This window comes from Pocillopora verrucosa, chromosome 8 (assembly GCF_036669915.1).
Source record: "Pocillopora verrucosa isolate sample1 chromosome 8, ASM3666991v2, whole genome shotgun sequence".
NCBI classification, from domain to species: domain Eukaryota; kingdom Metazoa; phylum Cnidaria; class Anthozoa; order Scleractinia; family Pocilloporidae; genus Pocillopora; species Pocillopora verrucosa.
This window is the reverse complement of record NC_089319.1, coordinates 18265249-18281243: the sequence shown is the minus strand read 5'-3', so window position 1 is coordinate 18281243 and position 15995 is coordinate 18265249. Positions and strand designations below refer to the sequence as shown.

The 15995-nt window shown below is 35.9% G+C and overlaps 3 protein-coding genes across 3 annotated transcripts; 1 reads left to right on the top strand and 2 right to left on the bottom strand.

The window, feature by feature from the left end:
• Nucleotides 1–553: 553 nt before the first annotated feature.
• On the bottom strand, nucleotides 554–5358 carry LOC131795473 (SET and MYND domain-containing protein 4). The gene is made up of 2 exons (XM_059113050.2): nucleotides 5155–5358; nucleotides 554–4291 (listed from the first exon to the last, which is right to left on the bottom strand). Exon 2 carries the CDS (start codon nucleotides 4285–4287, stop codon nucleotides 2251–2253), a length of 2037 nt encoding a protein of 678 aa, XP_058969033.2. The 5' UTR covers nucleotides 4288–4291; nucleotides 5155–5358; the 3' UTR covers nucleotides 554–2250.
• Nucleotides 5359–5789: 431 nt separating this feature from the next.
• On the bottom strand, nucleotides 5790–11519 carry LOC131795446 (programmed cell death protein 6). The gene is made up of 7 exons (XM_059113019.2): nucleotides 11248–11519; nucleotides 10088–10249; nucleotides 9450–9577; nucleotides 9112–9186; nucleotides 8381–8455; nucleotides 7816–7984; nucleotides 5790–7212 (listed from the first exon to the last, which is right to left on the bottom strand). The coding sequence occupies exons 1-7, from the start codon at nucleotides 11299–11301 to the stop codon at nucleotides 7171–7173; spliced, it is 705 nt and encodes a 234-aa protein (XP_058969002.1). The 5' UTR covers nucleotides 11302–11519; the 3' UTR covers nucleotides 5790–7170.
• A 114-nt stretch (nucleotides 11520–11633) lies between these two features.
• LOC131795455 (dynactin subunit 5-like) lies at nucleotides 11634–15622 on the top strand. Its single transcript, XM_059113027.2, has 6 exons — nucleotides 11634–11765; nucleotides 11886–11954; nucleotides 12045–12163; nucleotides 12562–12673; nucleotides 13254–13356; nucleotides 14394–15622. Exons 1-6 carry the CDS (start codon nucleotides 11718–11720, stop codon nucleotides 14492–14494), a joined length of 552 nt encoding a protein of 183 aa, XP_058969010.1. The 5' UTR covers nucleotides 11634–11717; the 3' UTR covers nucleotides 14495–15622.
• Nucleotides 15623–15995: the final 373 nt, after the last annotated feature.

Here is a 15995-nt window from a genome sequence, read left to right as displayed (position 1 = left end):
TCAACTAGACACAAGGGGATTTAATGCGACTTTTTCTCATTGAATTCCTTCAGTTTCTTTTGTCAATTTACGGTACAAATGTCCAAAATGAACGAACTTGGAAAGACTCACCAAAAGCGTATTTGAAGTAGAACTGAAGACTTCGCTCGCCATTTCACCACGAACAAATTGTTTGAGAGAATTCAGATATTAAATGAATGAAAGTTCGATCTATGATTCAATTGTAACCAAATACCTCGCGTTTAACTTTCCAGGTACTTTTTGTAAAGGATTAAAATTAAGTACAGACGGTTTTTAGGCCGCTTGTCAACCAAAGTTATTTATTGGCTTGAGGTAGTGACCGACGTCTTCGTTTAAAAATACTGCCCAGCCGGAAAAACGAGATATTTTCCTAGAAAAATGTTAGTGAAGATTGGGATGTACTCGGTAAAGCGTTACCGTGCCCATGGGCAGAGATAGGAATACTGACCGCGCTAAGAGCCAATCAGATTGCAGGATTCGTTACCGTACTCTCTGAGAAAAAAATAAATTTGTGATATTTTATGACTTTTAATCAAGGCTCTGTACTGTTTAATTTTGGTGGTAAATCTATAAATATATGTATATTATATATATATATAGACATAGATATTTTTTCCATCAAATGTGTCCACTGTGTTACAATTGGCAGCCCTATAGGTGAGGCACCTGGTAACAGGCATACTACCTCTCATGCATTCCTTGTTTTTAATTTGTTTTTACACTTACGATCCCATGCTAAATTTAAGAAGGAAGACTTCAAAACCTGTATCAATACAACAGCTCTAATTAAAAAGTTTATATTTATATAATAAGCTCAGTTATGCACGCATTCTGATTGGTTCTCACTTATGATCTATTGGAGGACAGACGTATAGATGACGTCATCATTCAAACTTTTTTTTAATTCTTTATTGTTTAAAACAAATAGATTCCAAGTTGCCGTGCGTCTGTTCAGTAATAGATCACAGAGGACGTCAAAATGTGGTAAGAACATCAGTGACACACTCAGCTGCGCCACATGTACCATTTTTTTGTTCTTACCACATTTTGACGTCATCTGTGATCTATTACTGAGATTTTTTCCAACAATCATTTCATGGTACTATTGGAATGATTTTCCTATATCTTTACGAGAGAAGACTATCATAAAACTATTTAAAAGAGCAATTTTCAAGTACTTTTTTTCACAATTGTTATTACTGCCTTACTTTGACCTTACACTATCTTTTACTCTCTTATATTTGTATTGTTTATGTTAAAATGTAATTCAAATTGGAGGAAATCTAATTAGCTTAAGCCTTTTTCACTTAAAATCAATTAATTCGTAGTTCTCCTTACTGTCTGCTAGACAATTCCTATGATGATAGTTCTGAGAATTTGGTATTGGATCAACTAGTAATCCCCTGATTGATATTTAACAATTATTGCATATGAAATGGTAAATATGAGTTATAAACATTCTTGTATCCAACAAGTGAGTTTCTTTACATTAAATAACCTACAATGCACAGGAGAAGTGTTTGCTTCCAGCCAAAAGTAATTTACCCAAGTGTAGTAACACTTGGGTAAATAATTTTCCATATAAGGGTGATTTGGCATATGAGCTAATAACCAGAGTTGAGTTAACCATGCAAGAAATGCAATATCTGGAGTTTTAAATTTTGTAATTTTCATTAATTTTGTCTAATTTTATTTTTTCACTCAGAGGGATTAGATATTAAATTGAAAGTTTTGATCAAGTTCAATTATCTTTGATCTCGATTTAAGTCTATCATTTATTTCCAAGCTTTATAACCATTCTAATTAAGTTTACTGTGTGATTTTCAAGAAAGTCAGTCTGAGTTAACAAAATAAAAGTTTGGTTTAGGAATTAAATGAAAAAAGCATTTTACACTTAAGGTAATGTTCTCTTGTACTGATAAAACAACTCTAGACACCAGTTAGTTACAATCTGGAGTATAGAAAGGCCAATAAATTCATTTTTTGAATTATTCCAAGCAATGATTTTGTGGAAAAAAAACAACAGCAGATGTAAACAAGTAGTAAGCTGATGGTGTTGAATTATCGGTGGATGTCCAAGAGTTAAGCACTGGTGCCTGTGAGTTGACCAGCACAGCATCTAGGGTAGACCATCCCTCATCACAAAGGCAATGCATTATAGATAACAAAATCATAAAAATCTTTTGACTGTAAGTAATGTAAAAATGTTTGCAATCAGTAGCTGTACCATCAATTCAGTACATGACAGTTGCCCATAATACTGTAACACTGTTTGATTGCCTCCTGGCACTTGTTGTAATCTTGCCAGGGACGACACACAAGCTCTTCCAGCAGTCTAAGATGAGATATGAACACACTCAAGGTTCCTTCCACATCTGCTTTGAGAAGAAGAGCATCAATGGCTTGCTCAAATAACTGAGTTGAATCCTCTAAAGTGGCTCTCATCTGCCACAAATCATAAGAACAATGGCACTTGGAACAGACACTTGATGGCACTTTGCCCTCATTCTTAATGGAAAGAGGAATACGGCAGCTTGGACATTTAAACACAGGGGATGCATTGCTTGGAATATCTAAATACAAAGGAAAGTCTTCCTTGCAAGCTCTACAATGACAAGTGAAGTAATACTGACTTGCAAGTTCTTTTTGTCTTTCAGCTTTAGGAGTGAGTGCACAAAGTGTGCCATAGTTATCAGAAATTTCTTCACCCTTTGGAATATTTTTTATGGCACGCACAACACATGTGTCACCGTAAAAGTTTCTGGTCACTGATGGATCACAAGAATGATTGAACAAACTTAGGGTAGCATATATCCCTGAGGCAATTTCACCTGTTTCTGATGTGGCAACTGAGTTAAGATTCAGCTGAAGCTCTGAAACTTCATGAGCATTACAAGGATTTGACTGAAGATGACGCAAGATCAGGCCACCAATGAAGATCAGGTCATCTTGAGAGTATGGATCCTTGCCGAAAAAGCTACCTCCTTGAAGTATCTTTAACAGGAATATGGCCATCACTGTGCGGCGGAACAGATCACCAGCACTTCTGTCCTCTGAATGAGTCACAAGGCAGTAAATTGGAAGGTAATCAGATGAAATATAGCTTCCATCATCTAGGCAGCCAGATTCTCGGCTGACTTTGTCACACAGTCTTTTCCTCATTTCACGTCTGAAGTTCTTCAGGAATTTATATCTGGCTTTTACTATTATTCTCAGAGCAAGGTGACCATTTTTGCCAATTTTGGCTTTATGGATAAGGTTGAGATATTTGCATTCCACTGAATGATAACCATCCCAGCTTTGCTTTGCACAAACTACACTGCAGTACCTGACAGTAGTACACTGACAGCAAGGCATTGGGACAGTCACACGCTTCAGACAGTGATAACAGTGTGTTTCCACATGTTCTGGTAGAAGAACAGATGCAAAAGGCTTTTCAATGACCAGGATGTCTCCAACAAAAATATCTTGAGTTGCTACTGAATGACGACCATAGTCTGGGGATGAGATGATGTCCACACAACAAGAGGCTGAAGTAAACTTGATATTCCTTCCATGAGTGTGTTTTGGCAAAGCAAATTCTTGGTGCAACAGATGATCATCATTTTCATTTATATCTGTAGGCTTTTCATGACTTTTGTTTACTTTCAATTCCTGAGTTCTACATACTGAAATTTCCATTTCAAGGTCTTTCAAAAAAGTTCCTCTTTTGGTTTCATCTAGCTTGGACTCATCAAGAACCTTCTTAGCCTCTTGAAAGCAGTCAACGGCTGCACTTCTTCTACCAAGTTGTAAAAGACACTTTCCTTGTCTGTCAAGCAACTTGTACCTGAGTTCCACAGGATACCCATAGCTCAAAGCCTGTTGAATATCCTCCAAAGATTTGGAATACTCCCTTAGCTTAAACAAGACTGCAGATCTATTTGCCAGAGCAAGAGACAATTCATTACCAGGACCTTCAACAGGTGCATTCAAAATACTGCAAGTATAAACTTCTAGTGCCTTGTAATGTTGATCTTTTTGATACAATTTGTTTCCTTCCCTACGCAGCCTGATAGAATGTTCTGCTGACTTTGAATTAAAGCAAGGTTCCACCTTCATAACCTCATGGAGGCAAGCCCAATTCAGACCAAATGCAACTCTCTCTTCATCTGATTGTAGCAAGCCAAACTGAGCTGAGATCTCTTTTACATTGACTCTTTGATTTAGAATGCTACTGATGGAGGAAAACCATTCTTGAAATAGCCCTCCTTCACTGTCCTGCATTTTTCTTTAAAAGGTAGAAAACATTAAGTTATAAAATTACAGAAACAAAAGTCTGCTTTCAATAGGTTTACAAAAATTGAGTGTAATAATTCACAGACTCTCCAACCAGATGTTAAAACAATGTTTTCAGGACAGCATGAGTGGTGAGTGGGGCTATGCTGGACTGAATATCAAACCTCAGAATACTTTTCAATGCAAAAACTATTTATGAAGGGCAGCAGAGATGGCTACATGGGGGAATGCTCTATCATCCAGTGGGGAGTACTTTTTATAAATTATCAATTTTTCAACTGATAGGGGACCTCTCATTTAAGCTGGTGATGTTTTAAGATCTATAAGTACAGGTACCATATATGTCAGTCTGTGAAGAGATTCTGGAATACTGTTGTCAGGTTTTAAAAGTGCCTACCTAGTAAATTTATTTGCTTATTTTAGAGGTGGCTCAAGGGAAAAGTTGCTCCGCTATCTATTTAAGGTTCTGTCTGTTTTCACTTCTCTTAGGGCAGAAAAGGGATGCAGTTTTCTTAGGTTTTATTGTGCCAGGTATATGAGAGTGGTGACCTTTTGATTACAAGTGTCTTTTACAGGGGTAGGGGCTGGGATCTTGGGGTGGGGTTCCCTGACAAAACTGTGTTAGGTGAATTCTTTAGGAACAAGGTGACGCCGTTCCTTCCAAAGGCTCTAATACTCCTAAAGCACTCTTCAAATGTTGAGGCTGCTTCAGAATTCTTGGACAGAAATGCTTAACTTAGGAAATCGAAAAACAGACCATCGATCAAGATATCAACAATCATAACAACACAAGATCACAGTAAAACGGGTGTAAAACTATGCAAACCTTCGTAACACCTGCATTGTCTTTTTTACCTTTCAAATTTGGAAGACTTCAGGCATCGATCTTTGCCATCATTTCACATTTAAATCTAACCCGCGCGGTCAAATTTTTGAACAGCAGCGATACTCCATTCGAAGTCGCTGTGTCCGCCATGTTTATTGATTGTTTACAAAGACAGAGGTAAGACTGGGACTTAACCACTATCAAGGGTAGGGTCGTATAAGAGAAAGAGAGCTAGGGTGAAAAGCTCAAAGAAACTGTAATTGTAAAAAATATCTCTTTTAGATAAATAACTGGTATCATTTGCCACAAGTTCCTTGAAAGCAAGAGATATTTGTATTTTTAAGTGACTAGAGAGATGAGTATGGGGTCATATTTGAAACACCCTCCCCCTTAATCATTAATTTGCAGTTTAAAAAATTTAGGTCATGCAAGATTGGACTCAAAGGTGCTTCAGGTGGGAAAGAAAAGAATTTATGAAAATTCCTTAGGAGTCTTAAAGAATTCTACATTGGTAAACTGTTATGCATTGTACTTATGTTCTCTTGCAAACAGAAGTGTCTTACACCCTTGAGGTTCAAATTTGAACTTACAATCTTCAGCTGTAGCAAGTTGTAGGCACATCTTTGGCAAAGTTTTGAACTAATCAGAATTTTGTTGGAGATATGGGTGATAATGAAAGGGAAAATCTCCCTAGCTAGACTCCTAGAAAGCGGGTTTTTTCAGAAGAACATTTATTAACATAAAACGGTTGATACAGGGCAAGACTACCTATAGTTTCACTGCTAAGTAATTTTTTTTGGTAATAGACAACTTAAAGTAGACTGGTTAGTGGGACTTACAGAGCTCTCTCTGCCTGATTGTGGAAGAGAAAAAAACTCAATTGATAACTTGGCATAACCAGCCATAACAGGATGTTTGGGAGACATTTTGCATATCTTTCAGTTTGGCAGCCAGTGATGAATATTCTGTACAAAATTATGTACCTTGTCACCATGTATAAATTACAGACCAGCCCTAGTACCCAAGAAGGAACCCTGCAAATAAAGTATTAGATTCTGCAAATGAGAATCTCTCTAGTAATTTATGACTTAGTCATGTAAGATGTTAAATTGATGCACTTCAAGGATAAGTAATTTTGGTAATTTGAGCAGAAAAATTTCTATAAAATAAGAAGTACTACCTAATGTTATTTTCCACTCCTTCATCAGGAAGGCTTCTATGAAACCTAAAATTCTACTTGATGAGAAGCAGCAGGCAACCAACCTCACTGGTTACTTTGTATTGTTTTACTGGCTACTTCAGTCACCACTTCAAGATGCCCCAGAGAAGAAAATATGGATTGACTTAAAAACTTGACACTCAACACAATGCCTTTTAGACAAATCTGTCTACTCCAACTCAGAAAAACAAAAACATATTCTTGCAGAAACAGTGTAATATATCTTATCTAGACAACACTTAATACTACAGAATATCAATATTGCTAACACCAAAGGGCTAACAAACAACTTGTAAAAACTGCTAGGAGTAACATTGCTTGTAAACTTAAAATTATGTGGTCTAATATACAATAAAATATGCTATAGAGGCTGTTGTAAAGCTCTCTCCTATAAAAAAACTTTATGGTTGTCCCATTTAAAAGCATGTCTTAAGCAAATGACAATGAAAAAAAATCTAAATATAATTGCACTGTCTTTCTATTTTTGAAGAGCTAATTTAAATCCAAAAGAAAACAGAAGTTCCCCCCATTTATTCATAACAAGTGCAGACACTGGGGAAACAGACAACAAAGATTTTAATAACCTACAGGTAAATACAGTTCATCCTAAACACTTCCCCTGATTTTGTAAAAGGAAAACATTTATGTCATACCCAAGATTACACAATTTATTAAAATGATATTCTAATTGTACCTATAGTAAGTAAGGTTTAGTACTTTTAGCTTGCAGTTTTGAAGTGCAAGCCAGTGAAACCCTTCAAAAGATGACATACTGCCTGGAGGACTACTTGGAGAGTCAGAGGTTCAACACAGCATATCAACATTGTTATGTTCCACTCAAAGTGTGCCCAAGCACCATTTCTAGAAACTGAAATAAAATGTTGAATGAGAATTCATGGAAATCAAATTTCCTAGATATAAGACATAGGGCAATTTCAAAAACCAACATAAGCATTACTGGAAAACCATACAGGGTGCAGTTCTGTAAAAATTTTGGCCTTTTCCCAAATCACTGGCTATACAAAAGTCTCCCTTTAGTACTTTCAAGCTAACTCAAGGAGATCACAATCCCAATTACAACCAATGACAAAGCCTTCATTATGTTTCCTGGGAAGCAAAGTGCTTCCATCCTGGTTCAAATGTCAGGGAACCTTTAAAAGTGCTTTGTGAGAGAGTTAATGATTTTCTTACCTATTTTTAACTGGTAGTCAAATGAAGATATCGACAACAACAACAAATTCATAGATAAATGAAGTTTATCATTTTCCAGCTGAACATATAAATCAGAACAGGACAGGTCTGCTCTTTACAGCTGCTCAAAAGTCCCACACATTACACGTTCCTTTTCCTACCTGGTCTTATACAATATACCAAGGTGAAAAATTAAAGTGAAACAATTCAGAAAAAACTTGTTTCACTACAGGACTGATTTGTCAAAACTTTAACAAATTACAACCCATCACTTTCTTACCTGTTCATAATTGATGGTAACTGTGCCAGTCTGTTGATGATCATGTTTCCTAAAAGCATCTGTTAAAGATTTCAGCATAACACAACACTGAATGAAGTCATCAAACTTCATCGTGTGAACATTCAAGCGATCAAATTTGCGCACACACAGATTACAGAAACTTGGTGATCTGAAAAAAAGAAAAACAATCAAATTAGTGCCTTCAACTATTTCTCCACTTTCAGATATAGCAGCCTTTTCCTATAGCTTCTGCTTGTTGGTTTTGTGAGGGCACCACTTGTTTAGGTTATCAAGAAAAATAAACTAGAAGTGATGAAGACCTAAACATTTATCAGAATTCATTTCCAGTGTCTCTGACAGGTTTTAACTGCACGAGTCAAGGATAACCCTGACAGTGGATGCAGTGGCCTAGTGTTAAAAAATGTGGACTCTGAGTCAAGAAGTCCAGGTTCATGTCCTAGTTGGGTCCAAGTTATTGTCACTGAAAGGAGTTTTAGATACACTAAGACAAACCAAATAACATAACAATTGAAGTAACTCAGAGTTGGCAAACTCATTAACTTACAATCTGTATCCAAAGCTTGTGAAGGCTGTTTGAAGTTCATTAGCATCAATTGTTCCTGATCGGTCACGATCAAAGCTTTATTGGCGAATTAATAAACGAGAAACTTTAATGATTACAGAATATATAATCAAGAGAATTCTTAATATTAACAAATTTTTTTTAATTGAGATCAACATGTAGTTTTTGTACCCATAAGAATTCCAAGACACTGACAAGGTTATCATAATTAAAAGAAGCTCAGAATTAAAAACAGTAAAATCTCATGTATCTATCAAATGGATGGCTATCACAATGACAAATCACATGTGAATGATGTCTAACATCCTGCTGAGGACCACTTATTAAATCCTACCTAAAAGCTTGAAAAATTTCTGGCTGCTACCATTTAAGTTTTCTAGTCAAACCTATTTTCACTTAGACACAGACCATTTTTTGCTTAACAAATATCCACTAAGTCATATCTCTGTAAATCCACCTTCCCCATATAAATCAAATATATTCACCACTCTTTTATTACATATGCAGCCTAAAAATTGGAGCAGGAAAAGTGATACAGCTGTATTAAAAACCTGAACTCATAATTGAATTCATTTTCACACACATTTATATGTTTATGGAAATTAATAGCAGTGATTGAGCTCACTGAAATTTTATTTTAAACACCAATATATTATCTTACAAACTTCTGTACCATATCTTGCTTATCAAGTTAATAAATGATTCAGCATTACCTGTCAAAACATTGTTTCCACTGCTGGATGTATTTCCACAGTGCTGAAAATTCATGAATGTCAATTGTGCCAGATCTACAAAGGTAAATTTTACACACATTTATTGAAAAAGATGATCAGTATCATAAGTTTAACAAATTTTTTTATAACATTATGTGGAGTAGTTCTCTTCAAGACAAATAAACAAAGCTGACTTCAAATCAGCAGCTTCACCAATTCTCCAGGTAGACTGGTTTTATATGTCAGTGAAACTAACAAAACAATGGTGCTGTGTATTATGACAACAGTTCTGACAATAGGTGCACAGGCAGGGTGGCATTCAAGACAGAGGTACTTACTGATCTTTGTCAAACATGCCAATCATTAGTCGGCAAGTTTCTGGATTAAACTGCGACCAGTTGTTGTTTAAGAGAGCTTGCTGCAATTCTTTGGCAGTTATTTTTCCAGATCTATCCTGATCAACTGCCTGAAACCAAATTAGGCTTAAAAGTCATTATTCATTTAAAATCAAACAGATATGAACATATATAATGATGTAGTTGTTGGCTACTTTATAGCACATTTTACAAAATTTTCAGGCGAGATCCTCAATAAATTCTTCAAGCCTTGAAAACTGGAACTCGAGTCTTGATTCTAAAAGAAGGAATTTAACTTCTACAGAGCCTCTCTCAATACAAGATAACTGCAGAGTAGACCTCCTTAGCATGTTTTGTTCATCCATTTCAGGTCACAAGGGAATTCCCAGCTTTACCTTTTGTATAAATACACATGAATAACAGGAAATTTGAAATAAATAGTCATTTAAAGTATCATTGCAAGACTGGAAAGGGGTAAACAAAACATACAAGCTAAATAGGTCTCTTGTCCAAGAAACATATACAGATAATTGGAAGGGAGGAACCTACCCCAGAATAACATCCTATCAAAGGAGAGTACCAACAAAGTATTTCTTTAGTAAAGGTTTTGTTTACTTTACCTGAAACCAATCCCAGAGGACTGGATCAACCCCAGGAGGAGGACCTGGACGGCCTCCCCACCCCCCTTGATAACCAGGAGGATACTGTGATGCTGGAGGTGGAGGACCATATGGGTTCTGCTGTTGATATCCCTGTGGTTGACCATAATTGTACTGCCCACCCTGTTTTAATAAAGAGAGAAAACTATTCAAGATTTTCTGCCTTAAGACAATAACCTGCACCCTGAGCATTCTTCTTTTAACATTTTCATAAGTAGCTTTGTCTTCTTTTTCTTCTGAGTTAAAGGGGTACATCTGTTGAATACAACATTTTCACTGGCTTTTATTTCCTAAAAAATTTCAACCATGCTAATCTTACAGTGTATTCAAGGTGATGATGGGTTTTTAAGCCTTTTTTTTCAATAACAGGGCAAAAGCCTCTGGTTAGGCCTTTTTCTGTAAAATGAATGCACCTTACCCTAAACTACCCCTTGACAGCTAGTAAAACTTTTGTTTCATTTTCAACATGCTAGGGTAAAAATCCATGACATTCCCTTTGACAAGACAACAACCAAATCCATCATGTTTTAGAGGAATCCAACTTTGCTCATTTCTTACAATTAAATTTTATTTACTGGGCTGTTGCATCCTTTTGTGACAGGGCTCAAAAATAACAAGTTTCACCAAACATAATGCAAGCGGAAAAAGGCTGTTTTCTTTAAAGCCATGTGTCAGTCTTTCTGCCAAATGACGACTATGATAGCTTTCATTTAGCAATCTTTCATATGCGTCAATAATGAAATCACAAAATAAACAGAAAACATAGCAAACAGTTTAATCTAACTTGGTGTGAGATGAAAATTGTCTTGTTAGCAATTTGTCTATCGATTGAGCTGAACGAATGCATTCGAGTTATCAACTGCCAACTTGATTACAATCTAAGTAATCCATGAACGTGGAGTAGACTTACTAACATAACCTGATATGCAGGTAACGAGGTTTGCTTATAGTGCATAAACACAAGAGCAGTTACATAACAGAATGAAACGGCTTTTTAACTACTCAAGAACGAGATACACTAGCCTATCTTCCGGAAGATGTTAACATGTAACGATGTTTCAAAAACATTCGAAGAATTCGTGGCAAAAGCAAGAACTTAGAAAGTATTTGACAATACGTACATAAGCTGGATTATAACCAGGCTGGTGTCCCGGAGGAGGTTGATTCCAGGCCATAAAGGTAAAGAAAGTGCTGCAAATCGTGTTCACGAGCTATCGAGACGCCAGGAATAAGGATAAATGAACAAAAGACATTCTCTACTAGGGAGGAGACGGGAAATCCATTCTTGATATTCAAACCATGATACTTATTTAGACCTTTCACTTATTTTACCCAATTTTAAACAGTAAGAAAGAGTGAAAATTTTCTATGAGGAATCTGAGAAAATAAAGAACCTCTTAATCTAAGCAATTATGGATAATTAAAATGTACATAGGAAAAGTAGCCCTACCCTCCCTAGACAATTGGGCCACATTTAGAACCCAGCCTTCCACGACAATAGTGCCTGGTCATTTCTGTACACGAAGTAACAGGGATATGAACCAAGCATATTATACCAACTAACCTTGTTAGCGTAAACTTGGTCTGATAAATGGAGCAAAAAGACGTGTATTACAACAAAGCAGAATATATAGAAACTGTAAGTGTAACAGATCGTTGATTTGAAACCCTACATGATTCAATTTAGGCGTGTGCATGAACCATCTGGAGGCATTCTCCATTCTTCACGAGGAGTTAAACTTGTTTATTTGTTACTCAGGCATCAGGAAATAAAGTAAGCCGTCAGTCAGTTCTCTGTGGGAGTCAAAATATTGTTTTAAACGGAAAGGTAGGTCTTATGAAATCGGAGTGGTTATTCACTGTCATCAAATATCATTGAAAGTTGTTTACTGATCAACAATATTAATCCCTCTTTCAGACAATCATTCAATCGGATTGTATTTTACGTGGAGATCTTGCAAATGTCAGAATCGGAAGACAGTGCGTGATCAGTAAAAGAAGTGTAATTAGGCCGCCATTTAAGAAATTCAGCAAAGGGTTTGTGTTGTTTTTTGTTATTAACCCTCTTTGCCCAAACATCAGTATGCATATTCTCTATACTGTTCTTTATACATTTCCTAAAGTACTGACAAGGAGAACTTGTTTAACAATCAAGAGCTTCTTTAGTAGGTGATCATTTCCTTTATTCTCCTGACCTTAATATGTGATTCAGGGGTGATTCTGTAGGGAGAAATTAGATGCTGGTCATTTGAAGAGGTCAAAGGGTTAACATTTCTTAACATTTCTGCCTTATTAATTATTAGTTATTATTAAGTAATTACTAGGGAAGATGGAATTTTTTACAACTTAATGGCTTGCTTTTCAAGTGCTAGAACTATACTGTTATATCTCAAGAATACTAAATTGGTTGTACTTCTCTTCTGATTTGTATTTAGAGTTGCATTCTTTCCCCTCCATATTGGAGACCATGTTATTATTGAAGAGGATTGTGTCATCAATGCTGCTCAAGTTGGTTCTTATGTCCACATAGGAAAAAACTGTGTAATTGTAAGTTTGAAAATTAAAGTATACCTTATAAACAGTAGATTACTAAATTACTACTAGCTAAACTTTCTTCTGATGAGAATATCTTCTTTTGAATAATACTGGTCTATATGTCTACCTAGTTCTAAAATGCATTAATTAACTTACAGCCTGTATGCAATTTGTCTTGAATATGTTGGGTTGAAATGCATTCACATTTTTCAAGATCATATTTCATCCTAAGCTAACATTGTATTACCTTGGTACTAAATTTCTTCATCTGAAAAAAAGAAGGATTGAGCCACAGATTTGAAGTCCTCATATTTATATTCCTTAAATTTTCCTTTACCACATGTTAATGATCTGCTGGACTAGTCCCTCTCTCAAGAATATTTGGATGACACCTAACAATAAAGTCTTGAGATGAATTATTTTTCAATTTGGACAGAAAATGTGGAATTCAAAATTTCACATCATGCTGCTCCTCTTATTTTTTAGAGGAGTTATTTTAAAGGATCAAATCAAAACTGCCCAAGAAATACAAATAATAATTGCAATTATTGAAGTAAAGGATTACCGTTTCTCTGTTTGATGTCTTTTTAAGGGTCGCCGAAGTGTATTAAAAGATTGTTGTGCTATAGCTGATAACACAGTCCTCCCCCCTGAAACTGTTGTTCCACCTTTTACTCTGTATTCAGGCTCACCAGGTATGTCACCAATTTTTCTGTACAACTTTAGTTCCCATTATGACTAAATTGAACTGAACCACCTCCTCACCTGACTCTGATGCTTACTTCTCCTCAGGTTAACAAAACTTAAGCCTTGATCAACAACAACAGTTCCTTCAGAGAATACATTCAACTGATTGTTCAAATCATATTGTGCACACCCCTATTTCTTCATTGTAACAAAATCCTGCATATGTCATCCAACACTTTGATTAGTCTGTGCCCTTAACCCTTCAACTCCCAGAAGTGATTCACATGTAACCTCTCCCTAAAATATCTATCCACAATCTAGCAAACAGGTAATGAGAGTACTCAAATGTATCAGGTAGAAGTTGTTATCTTGATCTAACACCAAATTCTTGCAACTAATTTACAAGGAAATGTGTAGTAGCTAGAGGGGAGAATTAACAATCAGATCCTGGGAGTTAAAGGGTTAGGGGATTTTCATCAGAAACCCTGGAGAACGTTTGTTGATAACTGAACACAAACATTAATCTCCTCAAACATAGTACTTTTTATGGGTATTCTTTCACACTTGCCTGTTAGTTTCTTTGTTTTACCCTATTACTTTGGATGACTTTTTCTCCTTAAAAGCTTCAGATTTTACATAGTTGATGTGATTTATCATAGATGAATCACAGACCAGCAATTAAAAGACACAAGAGAAATGTTTTCAAATTGGATCAATGATAATTAGCATATAGTAAAACAGTGGTTAGCATTGAAGGCATGCTCTGATTGGCTACTCAAAGTCCAAATATCCTTTGTTGTTCAACTCCAAGCAAGTCGAGTAGGATTTGCACCTGAAAATATTTTAATCCTTCAATGACTAAATGAGTTAAAATCATCTTTTTGTGCTATATTAACTCACTGTTTTAATATCACATTGTACTAAAGTGACTTTTCACCTCAATGTCAGTGGCCAGTGGTGTTCCACCATAAGCCACCCTCACTTTGGTGTTTAGATGTTAATTATAACAAAGTGAAACAACTCACTTACGGTGCTTTCTTGTCAGGTGTGTTCTCAGCAGAATTACCAGAATGTATGCAGGAAATTATGACAGAGAAAACGAAAGACTATTACCAACACTTTCTACCCATTTCAGAAGAGAAATGACAATCAGATGACTTCATAGCCTATCTATTTAAACAATTAGGCAAGTTTTTGTGATTATGAAAATATAAAACAAAGGCAGAAGGTTGTGGGTTTTGTTGTGTGGATCAGGAGGTTTCCTCCATTCATTGGTTTTCTTTATAATCAAATTAGGGAATGTAATTCATTAGCCATAATAGAAGTAAGTTCTCTGATAAATGATCACTGTTTCATGCTGGGGGGTCCTCTGGTAGATATTTAATTTGTAAAAGCCAATGATATGAAGTATTTGTGACAGTTGAGTCATTCTAAGGAAAATAGATGGTGAAGTGTAAGGAGCTTGTCTCCATCTGCTTAATTTGCATGTTAGCAAATAACATAGATTCTCGGGAAAATAAATTGTTTAGTGTAAGGTGCTGTGTCTCTATATCATGCTATATTTACAAATAACAGACATTCCAAAGATGATAACTTTAAATGATAAGTTACTAAAGGTACATGATATAAATCATGTATATGACTTCTTTTTCTCCCTGACACTTACAGAATAATTTTGGCCAGGATATTTTTGATGATTTAGACTTAAAGAAAAGGAATAAGTCAATCTAGTGATAAAAAGTATTTTCTTCATGGGTAATCCCACAAGAAACTCAAAATGATGTAAAGGGGGCCAGTTAGTGATAGGGACTACTACTCAAGAAAACCTGATTCTCTTTTTTCTCTTAAAACTGCAAGGAGGGAAAAGGCAGACAGATAGACAGGCAGACATTATTTAACAGCTAAATGCGGCATAGTAATAATGTGAGCTCAGTGATATGTGGGTTGTAGAATACTGCTCAAACCATAGCTTGGTTTAAAGGGGAGTGCACAATCTCAGAGAACAAGCACTTAGGCCGATGTGAATCTTATTTTGCATGGTTGAAAATTCTCACCTGGAAAATTACAGCCAACTAGAACACAGTATTCCAGAAATTAAGTGTTCTAAAATAGGATATGCATGGAAGTCACTTGGGTGAACATCTGTTGTAACAGAAAGCACACGCAAAGTTTATGGTTATGGGTGATGTTTGGATAGCAAACACCTGATTAACTGTTCTTAATGCTTATTTTTGTTAGTTATTAGGTAAAATAAAAAAGTGTAACTATATACACCATGCAAACTGTTTGGTTTACTTACTTTGTTTAACTCTGCAGGCGTTGACCTGTTGACGTTATGAGCATTTACATTTGCGATAGCTGACCTTTTGTGTTTACAAAACTTCATTGGGAGGGGTGGCACAGGAGAGTTTGGCATGGTTATGTTACCCTGAGACACTATGAGGGTTTGCATGACTTGATGCAAGAGACAATTATGAATTTTGCTGATATGTAGGTAGCCTAATCTTCCTTGTTAGCACCTTGAACCACATTTAAAATATATCAGGAGAATGTAAAGGCCCCTCTGATCTGTGAAAAATTGGAGTTTTTTCAAAGCAGTTCTACGACATTTGATCGCCTTATTTCGAGTTTCCATCCCAGTTCCACG